At 44.5% G+C, this 18,984-nt stretch overlaps 1 protein-coding gene across 1 annotated transcript in view; it reads right to left on the bottom strand.

Annotated features, from left to right (window-relative positions):
- The window catches only part of LOC311116635 (PHD finger protein 14-like), a gene marked incomplete at its 3' end in the record, with an annotated part of 87,119 nt that overhangs the window by 34,100 nt on the left and 34,035 nt on the right, over nt 1-18,984 (bottom strand). The window contains exons 13-18 of the mRNA XM_084157436.1: nt 18,544-18,639; nt 15,734-15,840; nt 15,347-15,478; nt 13,027-13,177; nt 4,236-4,298; nt 1,938-2,062 (exon numbers count right to left, since the gene is read on the bottom strand). Coding sequence (XP_084013562.1) covers nt 1,938-2,062; nt 4,236-4,298; nt 13,027-13,177; nt 15,347-15,478; nt 15,734-15,840; nt 18,544-18,639 — 674 coding nt within the window. The remainder of the gene's footprint in view (nt 1-1,937; nt 2,063-4,235; nt 4,299-13,026; nt 13,178-15,346; nt 15,479-15,733; nt 15,841-18,543; nt 18,640-18,984) is intronic.

Raw genomic sequence — 18,984 nt, 5'->3', positions numbered from 1 at the left:
AGAGAGAGAGAGAGAGAGAGAGAGAGAGAGAGAGAGAGAGAGAGAGAGCTGGGCTGCATTTAAAGAAGTGTCACTTTAAAATATTCAAGAGGAAGGAAGGGAGACTTTAGAATGCCTAAACACCTACGGTACACATACACACACTCACATTAGAAGTTACAATAACCATTACTATAAATGTTGCTATTATCAATATGTTCAACCTTAGGCCACTGTAGGGCCTATCTAAGCAGCTACTTACTTCTCAAACACCAGAAAGGGAAATCATTCTACAAAAAATCACTACTTTTCCTCTACTCTAGAAAGTTCTACCCGACGACAACACAACACTAGAAGAAGATGATGAGAGCTTAAGTTCAAGTGCATCTCCAATTAAAGGCCTTTACTGAGGAAAACACCATGTGATTGGACCACAAATGACTGGAGTCAATACAACTGATTGGATGTGGTAATAAGATGCTTAGGGAGGTCAAAGGAGTGAAGTGCCATCATAGAATGGATGAGAGAGAGAGAGAGAGAGAGAGAGAAGGGGGCTGAGGAGAGAGTGAAGAGACGGGGAGAGAAACAGAAAAGGGAACAAGGGGAAGAGAGAAAGCAGAGGAATAGAGAGGAGACAGACAGGAAAGCAATGAGATGCTTCTAGTAATATTGTTGAGTTTCAGAATCACTCCTTAGTCCAGATAGGCCATAGTCCTTATAGATGAGCCCTTAGAGATGGCAATGATGATCACAAAAGGCCTGTCCAGTAATACCAACATGTCCTTTCTTACAAGAATGACTAGTTCAGTAATACTGAACCTCCCCAAAACTTAATTTGCTAATTTCAACAAGTATTTTAGAATTCCTCAAAGTTCATGTCCATTTCTGCCTCTCTCCCTCAATTTTAATTGGACGGCCAGTAGGAGGTCCAATTTGGGTCACGAAGAAGCCCGTGGTCGGAAGTTTAAAGATGGCCATCTGATCCCACACCGCCGCTGTCATTCTTCTGCGTAATTAAGTCCCTCTCTGTCTCTAAGCCAAAGGTCTGCTTCTCTCTCTCTCTCATCTGTCCAGCTGTGTCTAGGTGTGGGGAGGTGAGGAGAGGTGTCTGCCCCGGCTCTCAAAACCTGTGCAATGCAAAGATAGAAAGAGTCAGGGCAGGCAGCACACCTCACAGCCCCCGACCTCCTTAACCTAGAAAACACTGACAGAACCACACATTATTAGCTCAACCTTACATACACTGATAACACCAAATACAGCTCACAGAAAGAACCCTACGTTACCTGGATAAATTAAGTCAAGTATAACAAGTTATAAAGTGAAAAAAGCATACAGTTGCTTTGAAATGAGCCAATGACAGTCCCAGTTTGTAGGCCATATAGAAAGCAAATATACAGTGGTCTACCTCATAAATAAATACAGTCTTGATAAATCAGTCAGTCTACAGTGTGTTAATGCCGACTGCTGTAATTCACACACTACCGATGGATCTAGTAAAGTCACGGTCCTGTTTAAGCAGCGTGAGACAGCTGAAGCTCTGATGGGAGACCAGGGCAGATCAGACTGTTCATTACATCTTGATGAAGTGTGTAAAAGTAGGTGGCTGTTCAATACAGCCTCAGCTTCCCTCACCAGCCCCCCTCACCCAGCCCCCCTCACCAGCCCCCCTAACCCAGCCCCCCTCACCCAGCCTCCCTCACCCAGCCCCCCTCACCCAGCGCCCCTCACCCAGCCAAGGCCTACTAATGAAGACTGAACATTAATCATCAGGAGGATATGGCTCCTCACACACACACACACACACAAACAAACAGGTGTGAACACACATTCACAAGCATGGGCTTGTGTGTTACACACACATTCATGCACCCTTCCAACCTCCCTTTCCATGGCCACACCCACATTTTCCCACCACCTCCCTTTTCACATACACACACATACACACTGTGACCCACCTGACGAGGTTCTCGTTGTCCCCGGGTCCTTTGCAGGAGGTACAGTTGGTCCTGGTGTCATCTGCTTTAGGTGTCTTCTTCTGCATCGCAGACTGACGCTGACGCCGCTCCCGTAGAGACGGTTCCTATGGAAACACACAGGCTGATTAGACCCGACACTGCCATGTGTGTGTGTGGTAATGGTGTAGAAGAACGAGTAATATGCAGGCTAATAGAGTGAATAGAGTAAGTAACATGTGATGTGTATGTATTACAGTATAGGGAAAAAAGTATTTGATCCCCTGCTGATTTTGTACGTTTGCCCACTGACAAAGACATGATCAGTCTATAATTTGAATGGTAGGTTTATTTGAACAGTGAGAGACAGAATAACAAAAAAATCCTGAAAAACGCATGTCAAAAATGTTATAAATTGATTTGCATTTTAATGAGGGAAATAAGTATTTGACCCCTCTGCAAAACATGACTTAGTACTTGGTGGCAAAACCCTTGTTGGCAATCACAGAGGTCAGACGTTTCTTGTAGTTGGCCACCAGGTTTGCACACATCTCAGGAGGAATTTTGTCCCACTCCTCTTTGCAGATCTTCTCCAAGTCATTAAGGTTTCGAGGCAGACGTTTGGCAACTCGAACCTTCAGCTCCCTCCACAGATTTTCTATGGGATTAAGGTCTGGAGACTGGCTAGGCCACTCCAGGACCTTAATGTGCTTCTTCCTGAGCCACTCCTTTGTTGCCTTGGCCGTGTGTTTTGGGTCATTGTCATGCTGGAATACCCAACCACGACCCATTTTCAATGCCCTGGCTGAGGGAAGGAGGTTCTCACCCAAGATTTGACGGTACATGGCCCCATCCATCGTCCCTTTGATGCGGTGAAGTTGTCCTGTCCCCTTAGCAGAAAAACACCCCCAAAGCATAATGTTTCCACCTCCATGTTTGACGGTGGGGATGGTGTTCTTGGGGTCATAGGCAGCATTCCTCCTCCTCCAAACACGGCGAGTTGAGTTGATGCCAAAGAGCTCCATTTTGGTCTCATCTGGCCACAACACTTTCACCCAATTCTCCTCTGAATCATTCAAATGTTCATTGGCAAACTTCAGACAGGCCTGTATATGTGCTTTCTTGAGCAGGGGGACCTTGCGGGCGCTGCAGGATTTCAGTCCTTCATGGCGTAGTGTGTTACCAATTGTTTTCTTGGTGACTATGGTTCCAGCTGCCTTGAGATCATTGACAAGATCCTCCCGTGTAGTTCTGGGCTGATTCCTCACCGTTCTCATGATCATTGCAACTCCACAAGGTGAGATCTTGCATGGAGCCCCAGGCCGAGGGAGATTGACAGTTCTTTTGTGTTTCTTCCATTTGCGAATAATCGCACCAACTGTTGTCACCTTCTCACCTGTCACGGATTCTGCCGAGGCTGCCCCTCCTCCTTGCTCGGGCAGGCTTCGGCGTTCGTCGTCACCGGAATACTAGCTGCTGCCGATCTATGTTCTATGTTTCTATGTTGCATCTGTTGTCTGATTGTTACACACCTGTTGCCCATTACGTGATTACTCCTTCCCAATTTAACCCGGTGGCTCCCAATGTGTTTTGTGCGTGTTTGTTTTTTAGTTTTGTGTGTCGTTGGTGAGCGGGTTTGTTCCTCCCTGTGTGGAGGTGATTTGTATTTGGATTCTTTACTTATTCAGTAAAGTATGTTTCATTGAGTTCTGTGTCCTGCGCCTGACTTCAATCCACCGCATTACACGGACACTCGTGACATCACCAAGCTGCTTGGCGATGGTCTTGTAGCCCATTCCAGCCTTGTGTAGGTCTACAATCTTGTCCCTGACATCCTTGGAGAGCTCTTTGGTCTTGGCCATGGTGGAGAGTTTGGAATCTGATTGATTGATTGCTTCTGTGGACAGGTGTCTTTTATACAGGTAACAAACTGAGATTAGGAGCACTCCCTTTAAGAGTGTGCTCCTAATCTCAGCTCATTACCTGTATAAAAGACACCTGGGAGCCAGAAATCTTTCTGATTGAGAGGGGGTCAAATACTTATTTCCCTCACTAAAATGCAAATCAACTTATAACATTTTTGACATGCGTTTTTCTGGATTTTTGTTGTTGTTATTCTGTCTCTCACTGTTCAAATAAACCTACCATTAAAATTATAGACTGATCATGTCTTTGTCAGTGGGCAAACGTACAAAATCAGCAGGGGATCAAATACTTTTTTCCCTCACTGTAGTTGTGTGTATGATAGGGAGGTTAGGAGCTTTAGGAATGTTTAGTAACAAATTTAGACCAATGACATACCTGCACCTCAAACTTCTCTTCTTCACAGATGGACACCCTCTTCCTCTTCTGCCCTCTGGTTCTCTGTGAAATACAGAACACCATGTTAGGTTCATTGCGGTCCGTTTTAACTAAGCTCGAATTCTGTGGTAATTCATGTGCTAATTGATTGATCTGTGTGAAATGATGAGAGATAATTGACCTGAGCTCTGGTCAGTCTCATAAGCCCTGTGAAAGGTTATCAGCTAGCCATGCAAGGCACAAGGTCACAACAAGGTCATAATATATCTCTACTTTGAGTTGTTGAGTGGTCAGGCAAATCTTTCGTTCTTGGAATTTTGTCTGTGAGAATCTGTCAAAATAATAATTTGACTTAATTAGAGATATGCTTCACAAGGTATTGGCAGCATCAGAAAAATCTAACTATTTATTGCTTTCCTGTTCTCCAAAAGATTCTGGAGCCAGTGAAAGTATGTTTATGACGCTGTCTGCTCCCTCAGCTGTTTAATCAGATTGTCAAACAAAGAAAACCCACTGTGGTCTCTGCCTTTTGCAACAATACAACAGAAAGCATAAACTGTTTTCCAAATACATTTGTTTGTCCTGTATTTAATCCTCTACTGCCCAGTGAGGCTGGTGTTTTGTTTTACCTCTGGCCATACAAGACAAGAGAGCCACACAGTGCTGTCTGTGGACTAGGTCCTATTCAGCTGCACGAGAGAGAGAGTGAGAAAGCGAGAGAAAGAGAGGGGCGGGTTCGACAGAGATAGAGGGAGCGGGAGAGAGAAAGAGAAGGGAGAGAAAGAGCTGTGGAGATATGGCTGCTCCCTCCCTGCCTTTCTCCCTACACCTCTTCATGGATCTCACTTATCTACAGCCACCATACCCTGATCCTCCTCCGATATTCCACCCCAGCCCGCTTCCCCCCCGCCTCCCCATCCATCCTCCCTCCCAATCCCAGCTCCCAGAAGGAACACAACAGATAGTCATCAGAGAGAGGAGGGGAGAAAAACACACTCCAGTCCTCTTCCATTTTATTTCCCCCGTCTTTTGTTTTTAGACTGTCAATAACCAACCCCCTCCACACCTGGAAGGAGAGAGCCTGAGGAACACTCATTCTCTGAGGCCACTCACTGCCTGGCTGCCTAGCAAGAGCCAGAGAATAGCCCAGTGTCTGTCTGTCTGTCTGGTTGGCTGGCTGTCTGGCTGTCGGCCTCTTAGATAACACAAACACACCCTGCTGTTCCTTATTTTTTTAAAGAACTCCTTCTGGAGGTTTGCTCTTTCTGTATGTTCTTTCAGAGAGGGAGGGAGAGAGGGAGGAGGGATAGAGGGGAGTGGGAAGGTGGAGGATGGAGGATGGAGAGAAGGAGGTCGTGTAGAGTGCTGTGGCGGTGGGTCTGGGTTAATGTGTTTTTCTGTTAGCGCATCTAAAGCAAAGTGCCCAGAGTACGCTGGGCTGAGGACCCTGCTGCTGGAAGTACTCAGGGATTAAGCCGTCTTTTTCTGATTTCCTCTCGCCGCGTCCGCTCCAGTCGAGGAGCTTCAATGCTGCATTTATCTTCAAATGCAAGGCATGCGATGGCAGCTGCTGAAAAGGCCCTGCTTTGCATTTATGCTTTTACCAGGGCACCCTGGCGCTGGCACTGCTCTAAAGCCCTTTTTCAATTGATCAGGGCTGACTAATCAACCTCCCGCTGGCCCCTGCATGGGGACGAGTGTTGGAGTGTGTGTGTGTGTACGGTGCTTATGTGTGTGTGTGCGGGGCCACAGGGGTAAGGTGGCCCACTGCCACTCTGTGGTGCAGCTTAGCCTCCTCTGGCCCTTGTTCAGGGGCTGCTGACTGAGTACACTGCCTACTGCAGGGCAGTGCCCTCTTCTAAATCAACATGCGCCCTAAAGGTATACAGTGGGGGGAAAAAAGTATTTAGTCAGCCACCAAGTTCTCCCACTTAAAAAGATGAGAGAGGCCTGTAATTTTCATCATAGGTACACGTCAACTATGACAGACAAAATTAGCATTTTTTTCTCCAGAAAATCACATTGTAGGATTATTAATGAATTTATTTGCAAATTATGGTGGAAAATAAGTATTTGGTCAATAACAAAAGTTTCTCAATACTTTGTTATATACCCTTTCTTGGCAATGACACAGGTCAAACGTTTTCTGTAGGTCTTCACAAGGTTTTCACACACTGTTGCTGGTATTTTGGCCCATTCCTCCATGCAGATCTCCTCTAGAGCAGTGATGTTTTGGGGCTGTCGCTGGGCAACATGGACTTTCAACTCCCTCCAAAGATTTTCTATGGGGTTGAGATCTGGAGACTGGCTAGGCCACTCCAGGACCTTGAAATGCTTCTTACGAAGCCACTCCTTCATTGCCCGGGCGGTGTGTTTGGGATCATTGTCATGCTGAAAGACCCAGCCACGTTTCATTTTCAATGGCCTTGCTGATGGAAGGAGGTTTTCACTCAAAATCTCACGATACATGGCCCCATTCATTCTTTCCTTTACACGGATCAGTCGTCCTGGTCCCTTTGCAGAAAAACAGCCCCAAAGCATTTTATTTTTATTTCACCTTTATTTAACCAGGTAAGCCAGTTGAGAACAAGTTCTCATTTACAACTGCGACCTGGCCAAGATAAAGCAAAGCAGTGCGATAAAAACAACAACACAGAGTTACATATGGGGTAAAGAAAACATAAGGTCATAAAATACAACAGAAAAGATATATACAGTGTGTGCAAATGTAGCAAGTTATGGAGGTAAGGCAATAAATAGGCTATAGTGCAAAATAATTACAATTAGTATTAACACTGGAATGCTAGATGTGCAAGAGATTATGTGCAAATAGAGATACTGGGGTGCAAAAGAGCAAAATAAATAACAATATAGGGATGAGGTAGTTGGGTGGGCTAATTTCAGATGGGCTGTGTACATGTGCAGTGATCGGTAAGGTGCTCTGACAACTGGTGCTTAAAGTTAGTGAGGGAGATAAGAGTCTCCAGCTTCAGAGATTTTTGCAGTTCGTTCCAGTCATTGGCAGCAGAGAACTGGAAGGAATGGCGGCCAAAGGAGATGTTGGCTTTGGGAATGACCAGTGAGATATACCTGCTGGAGCGCAGACTACGGGTGGGTGCTGCTATGGTGACCAATGAGCTAAGATAAGGCGGGGATTTGCCTAGCAGTGATTTATAGATGGCCTGGAGCCAGTGGGTTTGACGACGAACATGTAGTGAGGACCAGCCAACAAGAGCGTACAGGTCACAGTGGTGGGTAGTGTATGGGGCTTTGGAGACAAAACGGATGGCACTGTGATAGACTACATCCAATTTGCTGAGTAGAGTGTTGGAGGCTATTTTGTAAATGACATCGCCGAAGTCAAGGATCGGTAGGATAGTCAGTTTTACGAGGGCATGTTTGGCAGCATGAGTGAAGGAGGCTTTGTTGCGAAATAGGAAGCCGATTCTAGATTTAACTTTGGATTGGAGATTCTTAATGTGAGTCTGGAAGGAGAGTTTACAGTCTAACCAGACACCTAGGTATTTGTAGTTGTCCACATACTCTAGTCAGACCCGTCGAGAGTGGTGATTCTAGTCGGGTGGGCGGGTGCCAGCAGCGTTCGATTGAAGAGCATGCATTTAGTTTTACTAGTGTTTAAGAGCAGTTGGAGGCTACTGAAGGAGTGTTGTATGGCATTGAAGCTCGTTTGGAGGTTTGTTAACACAGTGTCCAATGAAGGGCCAGATGTATACAAAATGGTGTCGTCTGCGTAGAGGTGGATCTGAGAGTCACATCATTGATATACACGGAGAAAAGAGTCGGCCCAAGAATTGAACCCTGTGGCACCCCCATAGAGACTGCCATAGGTCCAGACAACAGGCCCTCCGATTTCACACATTGAACTCTATCTGAGAAGTAGTTGGTGAACCAGGCGAGGCAGTCATTTGAGAAACCAAGGCTATTTAGTCTGCCAATAAGAATGCGGTGGTTGACAGAGTCGAAAGCCTTGGCCAGGTCGATGAAGACGGCTGCACAGTACTGTCTATTATCGATCGCGGTTATAATATCGTTTAGGACCTTGAGCGTGGCTGAAGTGCACCCATGACCAAAGCATGATGTTTCCACCCCCATGCTTCACAGTAGGTATGGTGTTCTTTGGATGCAACTCAGCATTCTTTGTCCTCCAAACACGACGAGTTGAGTTTTTACCAAAAAGTTCTATTTTGGTTTCATCTGACCATATGACATTCTCCCAATCCTCTTCTGGATCATCCAAATGCACTCTAGCAAACTTCAGACGGGCCTGGACATGTACTGGCTTAAGCAGGGGGACATGTCTGGCACTGCAGGATTTGAGTCCCTGGCGGCGTAGTGTGTTACTGATGGTAGGCTTTGTTACTTTGGTCTCAGCTCTTTGCTGGTCATTCACTAGGTCCCCCCGTGTGGTTCTGGGATTTTTGCTCACCGTTCTTGTGATCATTTTGACCCCACGGGGTGAGATCTTGCGTAGAGCCCCAGATCGAGGGAGATTATCAGTGGTCTTGTATGTCTTCAATTTCCTAATAATTGCTCCCACAGTTGATTTCTTCAAACCAAGCTGCTTACCTATTGCAGATTCAGTCTTCCTAGCCTGGTGCAGGTCTACAATTTTGTTTCTGGTGTCCTTTGACAGCTCTTTGGTCTTGGCCATAGTGGAGTTTGGAGTGTGACTGTTTGAGGTTGTGGACAGGTGTATTTTATACTGATAACAAGTTCAAACAGGTGCCATTAATACAGGTAATGAGTGGAGGACAGAGGAGCCTCTTAAAGAAGAAGTTACAGGTCATTGAGAGCCAGAAATCTTGCTTGTTTGTAGGTGACCAAATACTTATTTTCCACCATAATTTGCAAATAAATTCATTAAAAATCCTACAATGTGATTTTCTGGATTTTTTTTCCTCAATTTGTCTGTCATAGTTGACGTGTACCTATGATGAAAATTACAGGCCTCTCTCATCTTTTTAAGTGGGAGAACTTGCACAATTGGTGGCTGACTAAATACTTTTTTCCCCCACTGTATCTGTTAGACATCCTACACACAGCCTGACAGCTATACTCCATAACGCATCACTACTTATTTGGCCATATACTTTCAACACTCATTGAATCATTACATCTCAGAGCCATCAGTTCCGGACCCAAACTGTACCTCATTTTCAAGAAAGCTTGGTCTTTGCTTCTTCTAGTAAAATCTACTGACAATATCTCTAATTATTAGGCCAATATCTCTAATTATTATCTCCAAAATGAATAATTGCAGACCAAAACCATCCTGCATTTTCAAGGAGGCTTGTTTATCATTGCTTCTTCTTCTAGAATCTTCTGTGTGACAGTGTGTGTATTGGGGTGGTGATTAAACGTGGCCCTGCTGCAACACCCCTCCATGATTATAAAGGAACAATATGCCATTAGTCTAGTGAGAATTAAGTTACTACATCTAGTTACTGCTGGGTCCTCCGCTCCGTTAACTTCTCTAATCCTGCATAGTGCTGTGAAATGATTCATGGCTGTTAAAGATGCAATGATGTACTTAATTAAAAGATTGATTTAGCTCAGAGTTGTACAAACTGCCCCCAGTTTTAATTTCCTCACCTGAGCAGAGACCCTGATTAGGTATGCTGTGTGTGTGTACGTGTGTGTGGGTCTGAGAGAGTGTGTGGGTGTACACATTTTACCTTATTATATCTTATTTATTTATTTATTTTTAACCTTAGTCTGCATTGCACTGAACTCTGCATTGGATGTGTTGATATTTCCCTGGCCTTTCATAGATTACCTTAATGGAGTCAACCACTATAGAAACCAAACAGTTAAATAAACTCATATTCTGGGCCCTTTGTGAGGTGGTGGGAGAAGTGGCTTAGAAGGGAGCGAGGAAGGAAGAGAGGGAGGGATGGAGCTAGGGAAGGAGGGAGGGCTGAAGTGAAGGAGCCAAGTAACTGTGGTTCTAGCGTTTAGCAGTTAGCATTTATAATGATAAGCGTTTTCACAATCTGTTTAAATATGTTGTCAATTTTTCTTCCTCCTTTAAAAAAAACATACAACCCGGCTCCATCACTCACTTGCTCGTGTCAAGAACAACAAGGATATGTTTGATTCCCCCCTTTGTTAATATTCCATCTTCCTCTTACATGATTGTAGATTGGAAGTAGTTCAGTCCATTTGGATCAGTTTTAATCTGATGGCGGACCTGAACCAACGAGCCGGCGGGGGGTGTTTGGGGCTGAACACGGCCCCATGTAGCTCAGTTGGTAGAGCATGGCGCTTGCAACGCCTGGGTTGTGGGTTCAATTTCCACGGGGGGCCAGTGGGGGCCAGTATGAAAATGTATGCACTCACTAACTGTAAGTCGCTCTGGATAAGAGCGTCTGCTAAATGACTAAAATGTAAAATGTAAAAATGTAACACCAGAGGAAGTGTGTGTTTGGATCCACCCCCTCTAGTTTCCTGGCATGTCCACTAGCAATCCTGTTTAGTACAGCAGGGTGACCTGTGTGTGCTGAATGGCAAGCCATTAGTCCCGTGAGTCTGGCCTGTTATGTCCTATATCTGTTGGGCTCTGACAGCCTGGTATATCTGTTGGGCTCTACTACTCTGGCCTGGGCTATCTGTTGGACTCTATTAGTCTGGCCTGGGCTATCTGTTGGACTCTATTAGTCTGGCCTGGGCTATCTGTTGGACTCTATTAGTCTGGCCTGGGCTATCTGTTGGACTCTATTAGTCTGGCCTGGGCTATCTGTTGGACTCTATTAGTCTGGCCTGGGCTATCTGTTGGGCTCTATTAGTCTGGCCTGGGCTATCTGTTGGGCTCTATTAGTCTGGCCTGGGCTATCTGTTGGGCTCTATTAGTCTGGCCTGGGCTATCTGTTGGACTCTATTAGTCTGGCCTGGGCTATCTGTTGGGCTCTATTAGTCTGGCCTGGGCTATCTGTTGGACTCTATTAGTCTGGCCTGGGCTATCTGTTGGACTCTATTAGTCTGGCTTGGGCTATCTGTTGGGCTCTGTTAGTCTGACCTGGTATATCTGTTGAACTCTATTAGTCTGGCCTGGGCTATCTGTTGGGCTCTATTAGTCTGGCCTGGGCTATCTGTTGGACTCTATTAGTCTGGCCTGGGCTATCTGTTGGACTCTATTAGTCTGGCTTGGGCTATCTGTTGGGCTCTGTTAATCTGGCCTGGTATACAGTACCTTTGATGGAGTACTTTTAACCCCAGGTATAGGTTGACGGATTACTGTCTGTTTCTCCAAACCTGGGAGATACATTCTGGATTACATTTACATTTTACATTTGTCATTTAGCAGACGCTCTTCTCCAGGGATTATACAGTAGATGGCAGGAAAATTAAAAAGGCTACCCCAGAAATATCAACCCAATCAACCCCAAAACTAGCAAAGGGGAGGCTTTCAAAAACCCATTTTGACAGACCACCACTTAAAGGGATACTTCGGGATTTTTGCAGTTATGCCCTTTTCTACTTCCCCAGAGTCAGATGAACTCGTGGATACACTTTTTATGTCTCTGTGTCCAGTATGAAGGAAGTTAAAGGTAGTTTCACAAACAAATGCTAACTAGCGTTATCACAATGACTGAAAGTCTATGGGTATCTACTAGCATGCCTTTTGCAATTATACGGGCTTGTATAATAAACAAAATAAATAAATCATATTAAATACATTATTTATAATAAATACAGTGCCTTCAGAAAGTATTCACACCCCTTGACTTTGTCCACATTTTGTAGTGTTATAGCCTGAATTTAAAATGGATTACATTTTGATTTTGTGTCACTAATCTACACACAATACACTTTTTTTTGTTGCTGTTTTGACAAATTAACAAAAAAATAAAAGCTGAAATGTCTTGAGTAAATAAGTATTCAACCCCTTTGTTATGGCAAGCATAATGAACTTCAGTAGTAATAATTTGCTTAACAAGTCGCATAATAATGCATGGGGTAACACTGTGTGCAACAACGGTGTTTAACATGATTACTTAATGACTACCCCATCTCTGTACCCTATACATACCACTTATCTGTAAGGTCCTTCAGTCGAGCAGTGAATTTCAAGCACAGATTCAACGACAAAGACCAGGGAGGTTTTACAATGCCTCACAAAGAATATTGGTTAAAAAAAAGGGGGGAAAAGCAGACATTGAATACCTGGTTGAGTCTGCTTTCCAATAGACACTGGGAGACAAATCCACCTTTCAGCAGGACAATAACCTAAAACGCAAGGCCAAATATACATTGGAGTTACTTACCAAGACGACATTGAATGTTTCTGAGTGGCTTAGTTACAGTTTTGACTTAAATCGGCTTGAAAATCTATGCAAGACTTGAAAATGGCTGTCTAGCAATGATCAACAACCAACTTGACAGAGCTTGAAGAATTTTTTTAAGAATATTGGGCAAATATTCTACAATCCATGTTTGCAAAGCTCTTAGAGACTTACCCAGAAAGACTCACAGCTACAATCACTGCCAAAGGTGATTCTAACAAGTATTGACTCAGGTGGTTGAATACTTATCTAATCAAACTATATTAGTGTTTTATTTTCCATTAATAAAAATAAGAAATCCGAATTTTTCTTCCACTTTGACATTAGAGTATTTTGTGTAGATCGTTGACAAAAATTGACAATTAAATCAATTTTAATCACACTTTGTAACAACAAAATGTGTAAAAAGTGAAGGGGTGTGAATACTTTCTGAAGGCACAGTAAATAATAATAAAAAACGGTGTGTTATTACACACCGTGCCCCTCACATCTCGTTTCTTGGGCTCCGGGGACATCTCCTGAGGGATGAATTTGATTGGTCCTTTAATCTGTCTCCGAGACCTCTTGGTGCCGTCGGGCAGTGTCTCCATGGCGATGTCGGCATCGTCGCTACTGGCCTGGTCACATTCTGAACATTGCCTGAGGAGATGGAGGGAGGTAGAGAGAGACAGATAGGAGGAGGAAAGTAGAGAGAGACAGATAGGAGGAGGGAGGTAGAGAGAGAGAGAGAGAGAGAGAGAGAGAGAGGAAGAAAGAAAGAAAGAAAGAAAGAAAGAAAGAAAGAAAGTTTCAGGTTCCAGAAATTGTTCTCTCCTCTATGCAGGGTTATTGATTTTACTATCTGTGAACATCTTAAGCATGGAAAACAGGTTTCGGAAGGCTTTCTCTCTGATTACTATCAATGTCTGAACAACAGGATGATGCTAATTATGTTGGAGATAAAACAAACAAAACACTGACACTAAGGCTTTGGTCTGTAATGTCTGTGTTGAAATCTATGAAAATAATATGTTTTGTTAGAAAAATACTGGTTTCCCATAGTACTGAAATCTGAGCCTGGAGGTCCGACACTGGATTTGAGGAAAGGTGTTTCTGCTGATCCAGGCAAAGCATAAGACTGTGACATGGGTTTCTATCAGTATTATAAGTTAGACTAAGTTAATATTTGTCTTAAAGGTTAATATCAGTATTATAAGTTAAGATAAAGTGAACTTGTGGATCCTTTCTGCCTCTGTCAAATTCCTGGAGTGCAGATTCTGATAATAAGGTAGGCTATGACTTGGCCTTGGCTCCACACAATGTTATCCATCCAAATGCTTTCTAATTTCCGCCCGCCGGAGCAGAACACCACCACGCTCTCTTATTCATGGATTAAATGAATTACTCCCAATCACAGGCACAAGGAACGTGCAAGTTGAGGTGCCACAAAAACAAACAATACACACACATCTCAGATGTGCACACACACGTGTATACACACTACAATCCCCCATCGTCCTTTACTTAGAATAAGAAGTCAAAAAGGTTAGACTAGCTTCTCTATGGAGATAACTTACTGTGGAAGTAGCTCACTAAGCGACAGAGATGGAATACTATATAAACTATTGAGACAGATACACAAAAGAGTTCCTCTATCTATCTATCCAGATAAGGACATCTAGCTCTATGTGAAGTGGAACATTTCCACCATCTCTGCATTCTCTATCTGATAAATCTACTGCCACTGAGTAAGCTGAAATGTCACACTTTATATAAATAAATAAATTGTGGACACTAATGTATCTCCTACTACAAGTTATTATAAAACGGGTTGTTTGGATCCTGATATGTGGGACAACAACTTTTGCAAAATACCATGACGTGCTAATCTCATAATTCCACTGTCCCGCAGCCCAGGCAGGAAATTCCTAAACTTAATCTCCCTTGTGGAAAAAAGCATCTACACATTACTTCCCCATGCTATTATTTGGTTTGCAACAGTTGGGGAAACTAAAAATTCACCATGGAAACCGTAAACACTCAGAATTCCATTCATTCATTAACCAACGCAGTGCGGCCTATGTAGGCCTATTTGATATATTGAAGTTCTTGTCTCTCATCATCATTGAATCTCTGCTAGCTAGCTACATGCCAATGATTTGTTTAGCACAGCAATATCGGATGAATAGAATGATTAGAACTAATGACTGGGTCAAAACATGAGAAAATAACTAACGACCAGCCGCTTGGGTAGCAACTTCAGAATGCAAAAACAAATTTACTTGTTTAAATAATGTTTTTAATGAAAACATTTCATTAATATTTTATAAATATGTTGGCACCGTTTTATAAAAGCAATAAGGTCCTTGCACCCAGAGATTATTGTGTGATAACTCCCTCCTAAGGGCTGTTCTCGGCTCTTGGCTTCACCTCGGGCCTAAGAACAGACCCAAATCGGGAGTTATCACACCATAATCCCTGTGTTCTCATGCCTTATTGCTTAAATGACATGTTTTTATACAACAATGGTATAACAATGTCATAGCAGATTTACAGTACAGTATGTCATTGCGATGGGTTGTGTGTTTGTGCATGTGTATGTGCTATGGACAGCACTTGGTCCAACTTATGCTTTTGTAACTCTTGTACCACCGAGTCCTCTAGCACCCATTCACTTATTATCTCTCATTCACTCTCTCTTTCTTCCCCATCTACCTCCCTCAGACCCTCTCGCTCTCAGTCTCTTTCTTCCCCATTTACCACCCCCAGTTCCTCTCCCTTTCTTCCCCATCTACCTCCCCAAGTCTCTCTCACTCTCCCCTCCCTCACCAGTAGCTGTTCTTGGTCTTCTTGGGCATGCGTGTCAGCGGAGGCTCCAGACAGCCCAGATGGTAGTAGAGCTTGCAGGTGTCACACAGGAGCAGGAGATGCTGGTCCTGGTTCTTCTTACAGATCCCACAGCTAAACAGGAACACACACACAGGAAATACATCAAAATAAGTTAGTTCTCAGATGAGAAGCTAGATATAAAGTACATATTAAGAATACAGGCATGATAATACATACTCCTTAGGAATAGTGATGGTCGTAGAGTGTTGGAGTGCCCCAGGGTTGAATACTGGCACCTCTCTGTTTGCCCAGCCACTCCATATGGGGCTTTTTGCTAGTTTGTAATGCCTGTTGTTTTAATGTTTGTGTGTTAGTTAGTTAGTTTACCTGTAGAGGACAGCTGGTAGGTTGGAGGACTTCCCAGGAGCTCCTCCCTCCTTCTTGCTGGGCTTCCTCTCTTTAGGGGCTTTCAGGACCGACGGGGAGTTCAGTTTCTGTCACGGAGAGAGACACGTCACACAATCAACTCATAGGTGTAGTAGAGACTTCAGAGAGAAGCAGTGAAGGACAGACAGGTCAGAGGTGTCCACAGAGTGGAGGGAGAGGGACGGAGAGACGGGGAGAGAGAGAGAGGGAACCTATTGTTGGTCTGTAGACAAATAGACAGACAGACAGAGGCGGATGTGGGTCTATTTCTCCCCAGCATCTCGTTGGCTGCATGGTGGCTACTGTCTGTCGCAGGTTAATTAGAAAACGTATCTGCCAGGGAGCAACTGGGGAGCTGGTGGGCCACTAAACAGACAGGCTTCTCCCTGGGGCAGCTCTAATCTGAGTACGCTCAGTACGCCATCGCCCACGGCTCCCAGGGACCGGTCCTATGGGGGGACCTAAGAGAGAGGGGCCAGGGCCACAGGACCCCAGGATGTGTGTGTGTTTGTCTGGGGTGTGTTATCTACTAATTGTGGACCACAGTTCCCTGGTGCAATAGCTCAGTGAGTAAAGAATCCCTCCACTACTGATAGAGAGAAGTCCCCTGTCAGTTAGAACTAATATCAAAGAGATGTGTGTGTGTGTGTATGTGTGAAGGTATCTGCTAAAATAAGAATTGGAGACAGGCAGTGAGGACCAGCCCAGCCTCAGGCCATCTGTCTGGTTCATAGTGGGAGCCAGACAGCCTCTGAGGCACTGGGGGACCGAGCGGCGAGCACACACACAGAGCACACACACGGCACCCTGGGAAGGGTCAGCTGATCGGCACACCTTCAAGGAAGAGTCTCGGTGTGTGACACACACGTGCACAGCATTTCAAATTAGATGCTTTACCTCAGTGCTAAACGGAACACTGCCAGGTAACGTTAATGAAGTATCTCATGGGTAAAAAAGCTGTGACTGTCTTAAACACAAAATGTCCCCTCTTCACTTTTAAAGAGTACCTCTATCTCTCCCTGAGGCGTCCCCCACAACGACAACACAGAGTCAGTGTCTGGGATGAGGGATGGGGCTGCGGTTGGGGACATCAGTAATTTCTGGTAATGTAAGGGATGGGACGGGACGGGTGGAAGGAGGACAAATAGGAAATGAAAAGGTATCAGATAGATGACAAAGCAACGCGGGGACGTGACTGATGTAGCTACTTAAACCTTTCTACATTTCTAATTATGTGATTTATGGAGGTCGTTGCAGATTCATGTCGTTCGTTCAGTCGTTCTTTCCTTCCAGTCTTTCTTTCTTCCCATCCTCTAGCTATATCGCGCCATCCATTTATCTGAAGACAGCCCCAATCGCCAGCCATACTTTTGCATTCAGTTAGTCGCTTACGTAGATGGATTTTTAAAGGGCTGATTACATTTGCAGTCCACGGGCAACTGTATGTTGTATTATCTAGGCCTACCCCCTAACCTTGCGAGGTGTGCGTGTGTGTGTGAGAGTGGTTTTGTGTGTTGTGTGTGTGTGTACATGTCTTGCTATAGCATCCTGTCAGAGCTCCAGCTCTCCACCTGAGTTCTCATTCTCAACACAGCACAACACACAAACCTCGCACACACACACACCTCGCACAAACACACACACCTTCCACAAACACCTCGCACACACCTCACACAAACACACACACCTTGTCGTTTCCATAGCTTCATGTGGGAGAGGCTGTCTGAGACTGCGTCAGTGTGTTACCCTGGCTGCCTCCCCTCTCACAGCACAGAGCCTGTCTGGTTAATAATCTCTTCAGTGTCACTGCTCTACCAAGATATCTAAATTAGAGATGATTTACACACATTATCAATCTTTACACACATTATCAACATCATCTCTCAAGCTAATTCTGTCACAGTTTATATCTGTACGTTTAAATTCAAATTATCACCTAACATGCACCGTTTCAATTTCGATCATCTTGGATTCAGTTAATAATTTCACACACTACCTGTGAATATGTTTCACTGGTTGTTGCCTTGGACAGAATTTCTGAGTAAAATATTTTTTAATGGCACTTCCAAACAGTGAAAAAGTAAAAAGGTCTCACAGAGCAATTTAAAAAGGTCTCACAGAGCAATTTCTGCAGAGCCGCATTTCGCACTCGTTAAATGACCCATCACCCGTGGCGACGCACCTTGGCGATTTGGTTGCCATGGCATGTGGGAACGTGGTAGAAAGCAAGCGCACAGCTTCTAACTTCATTTAGAGTGAAGCAGAGGCAGGTCTAGTCTGCCTTTATAGCAAATGACAGGTCAATCCGTTAGTGCAACTTCAAGTTTTTGTATTTATTTTACAGGAGCCTATTATAGGCTGCAGAATTACCCCATGGTAACTTTGTGGGTTGCTACGGCGGGTTTCTATGGCCAATCTAGATTCCTCTCAATCCATCATCATCACCAGGTCCTGGGCATGTAGCAGGGAGACCTGTCAGGTTGGGTTTTATCCTCTGACTTTCTAACCAACTTTTCTGTTCTGTTTCTGTTCTGCGTAGGTGTTATGAAATAACAAACGAAGGACCGATGCTGGAGCTTGGTTTAGTGGAAGTGTTGCCAACTCAGGGCTAAATATAAAAAAGAAAGAAAGATAGGAGGAGGAGAATGGATGAGGAGGAAAGGAGGATGAGAACGTCGACAGAGAGGAGGAAAGGAAGATTTTTAAAAAGGGGGTGAGGAAGAGGGAAGGAGGATAAGACAGGAGGAGAACGTGGTGAGATATTAACATACCTGTCCTAGGATTCCTCCCAGCATGGTCCATATGACCTGGCCCTCACTCCTCAGAACACCGTTGACATTCTGCAGGTCCTCCAGAGACTCACACAGCTACAGAGAGAGAGACAGACAGACAGGTCATGTAGGGAGGGGGAGAGAGGTAGAGAGATAGAGAGACAGGTCATGTAGGGAGAGAGAGAGAGAGAGAGAGAGAGAGAGAGAGAGAGAGAGAGAGAGAGAGAGAGACAGACAGACAGACAGACAGACAGACAGACAGGTCATGTAGGGAGAGAGAGAGAGAGAGAGAGAGAGAGAGAGAGAGAGAGAGAGAGAGAGAGAGAGAGAGAGAGAGAGAGACAGACAGACAGGTCATGTAGGGAGAGAGAGAGAGAGGGAGAGAGGGAGAGAGAGAGAGGTCATCTAGGGAGGGAGGTATAGGTAGACAGATAGAGAGAG

The sequence above is a fragment of the Coregonus lavaretus genome, assembly GCF_964263955.1.
Source record: "Coregonus lavaretus genome assembly, chromosome: 3".
Lineage (NCBI taxonomy): Eukaryota > Metazoa > Chordata > Actinopteri > Salmoniformes > Salmonidae > Coregonus > Coregonus lavaretus.
This window is presented reverse-complemented; position numbering and strand designations above follow the sequence as displayed.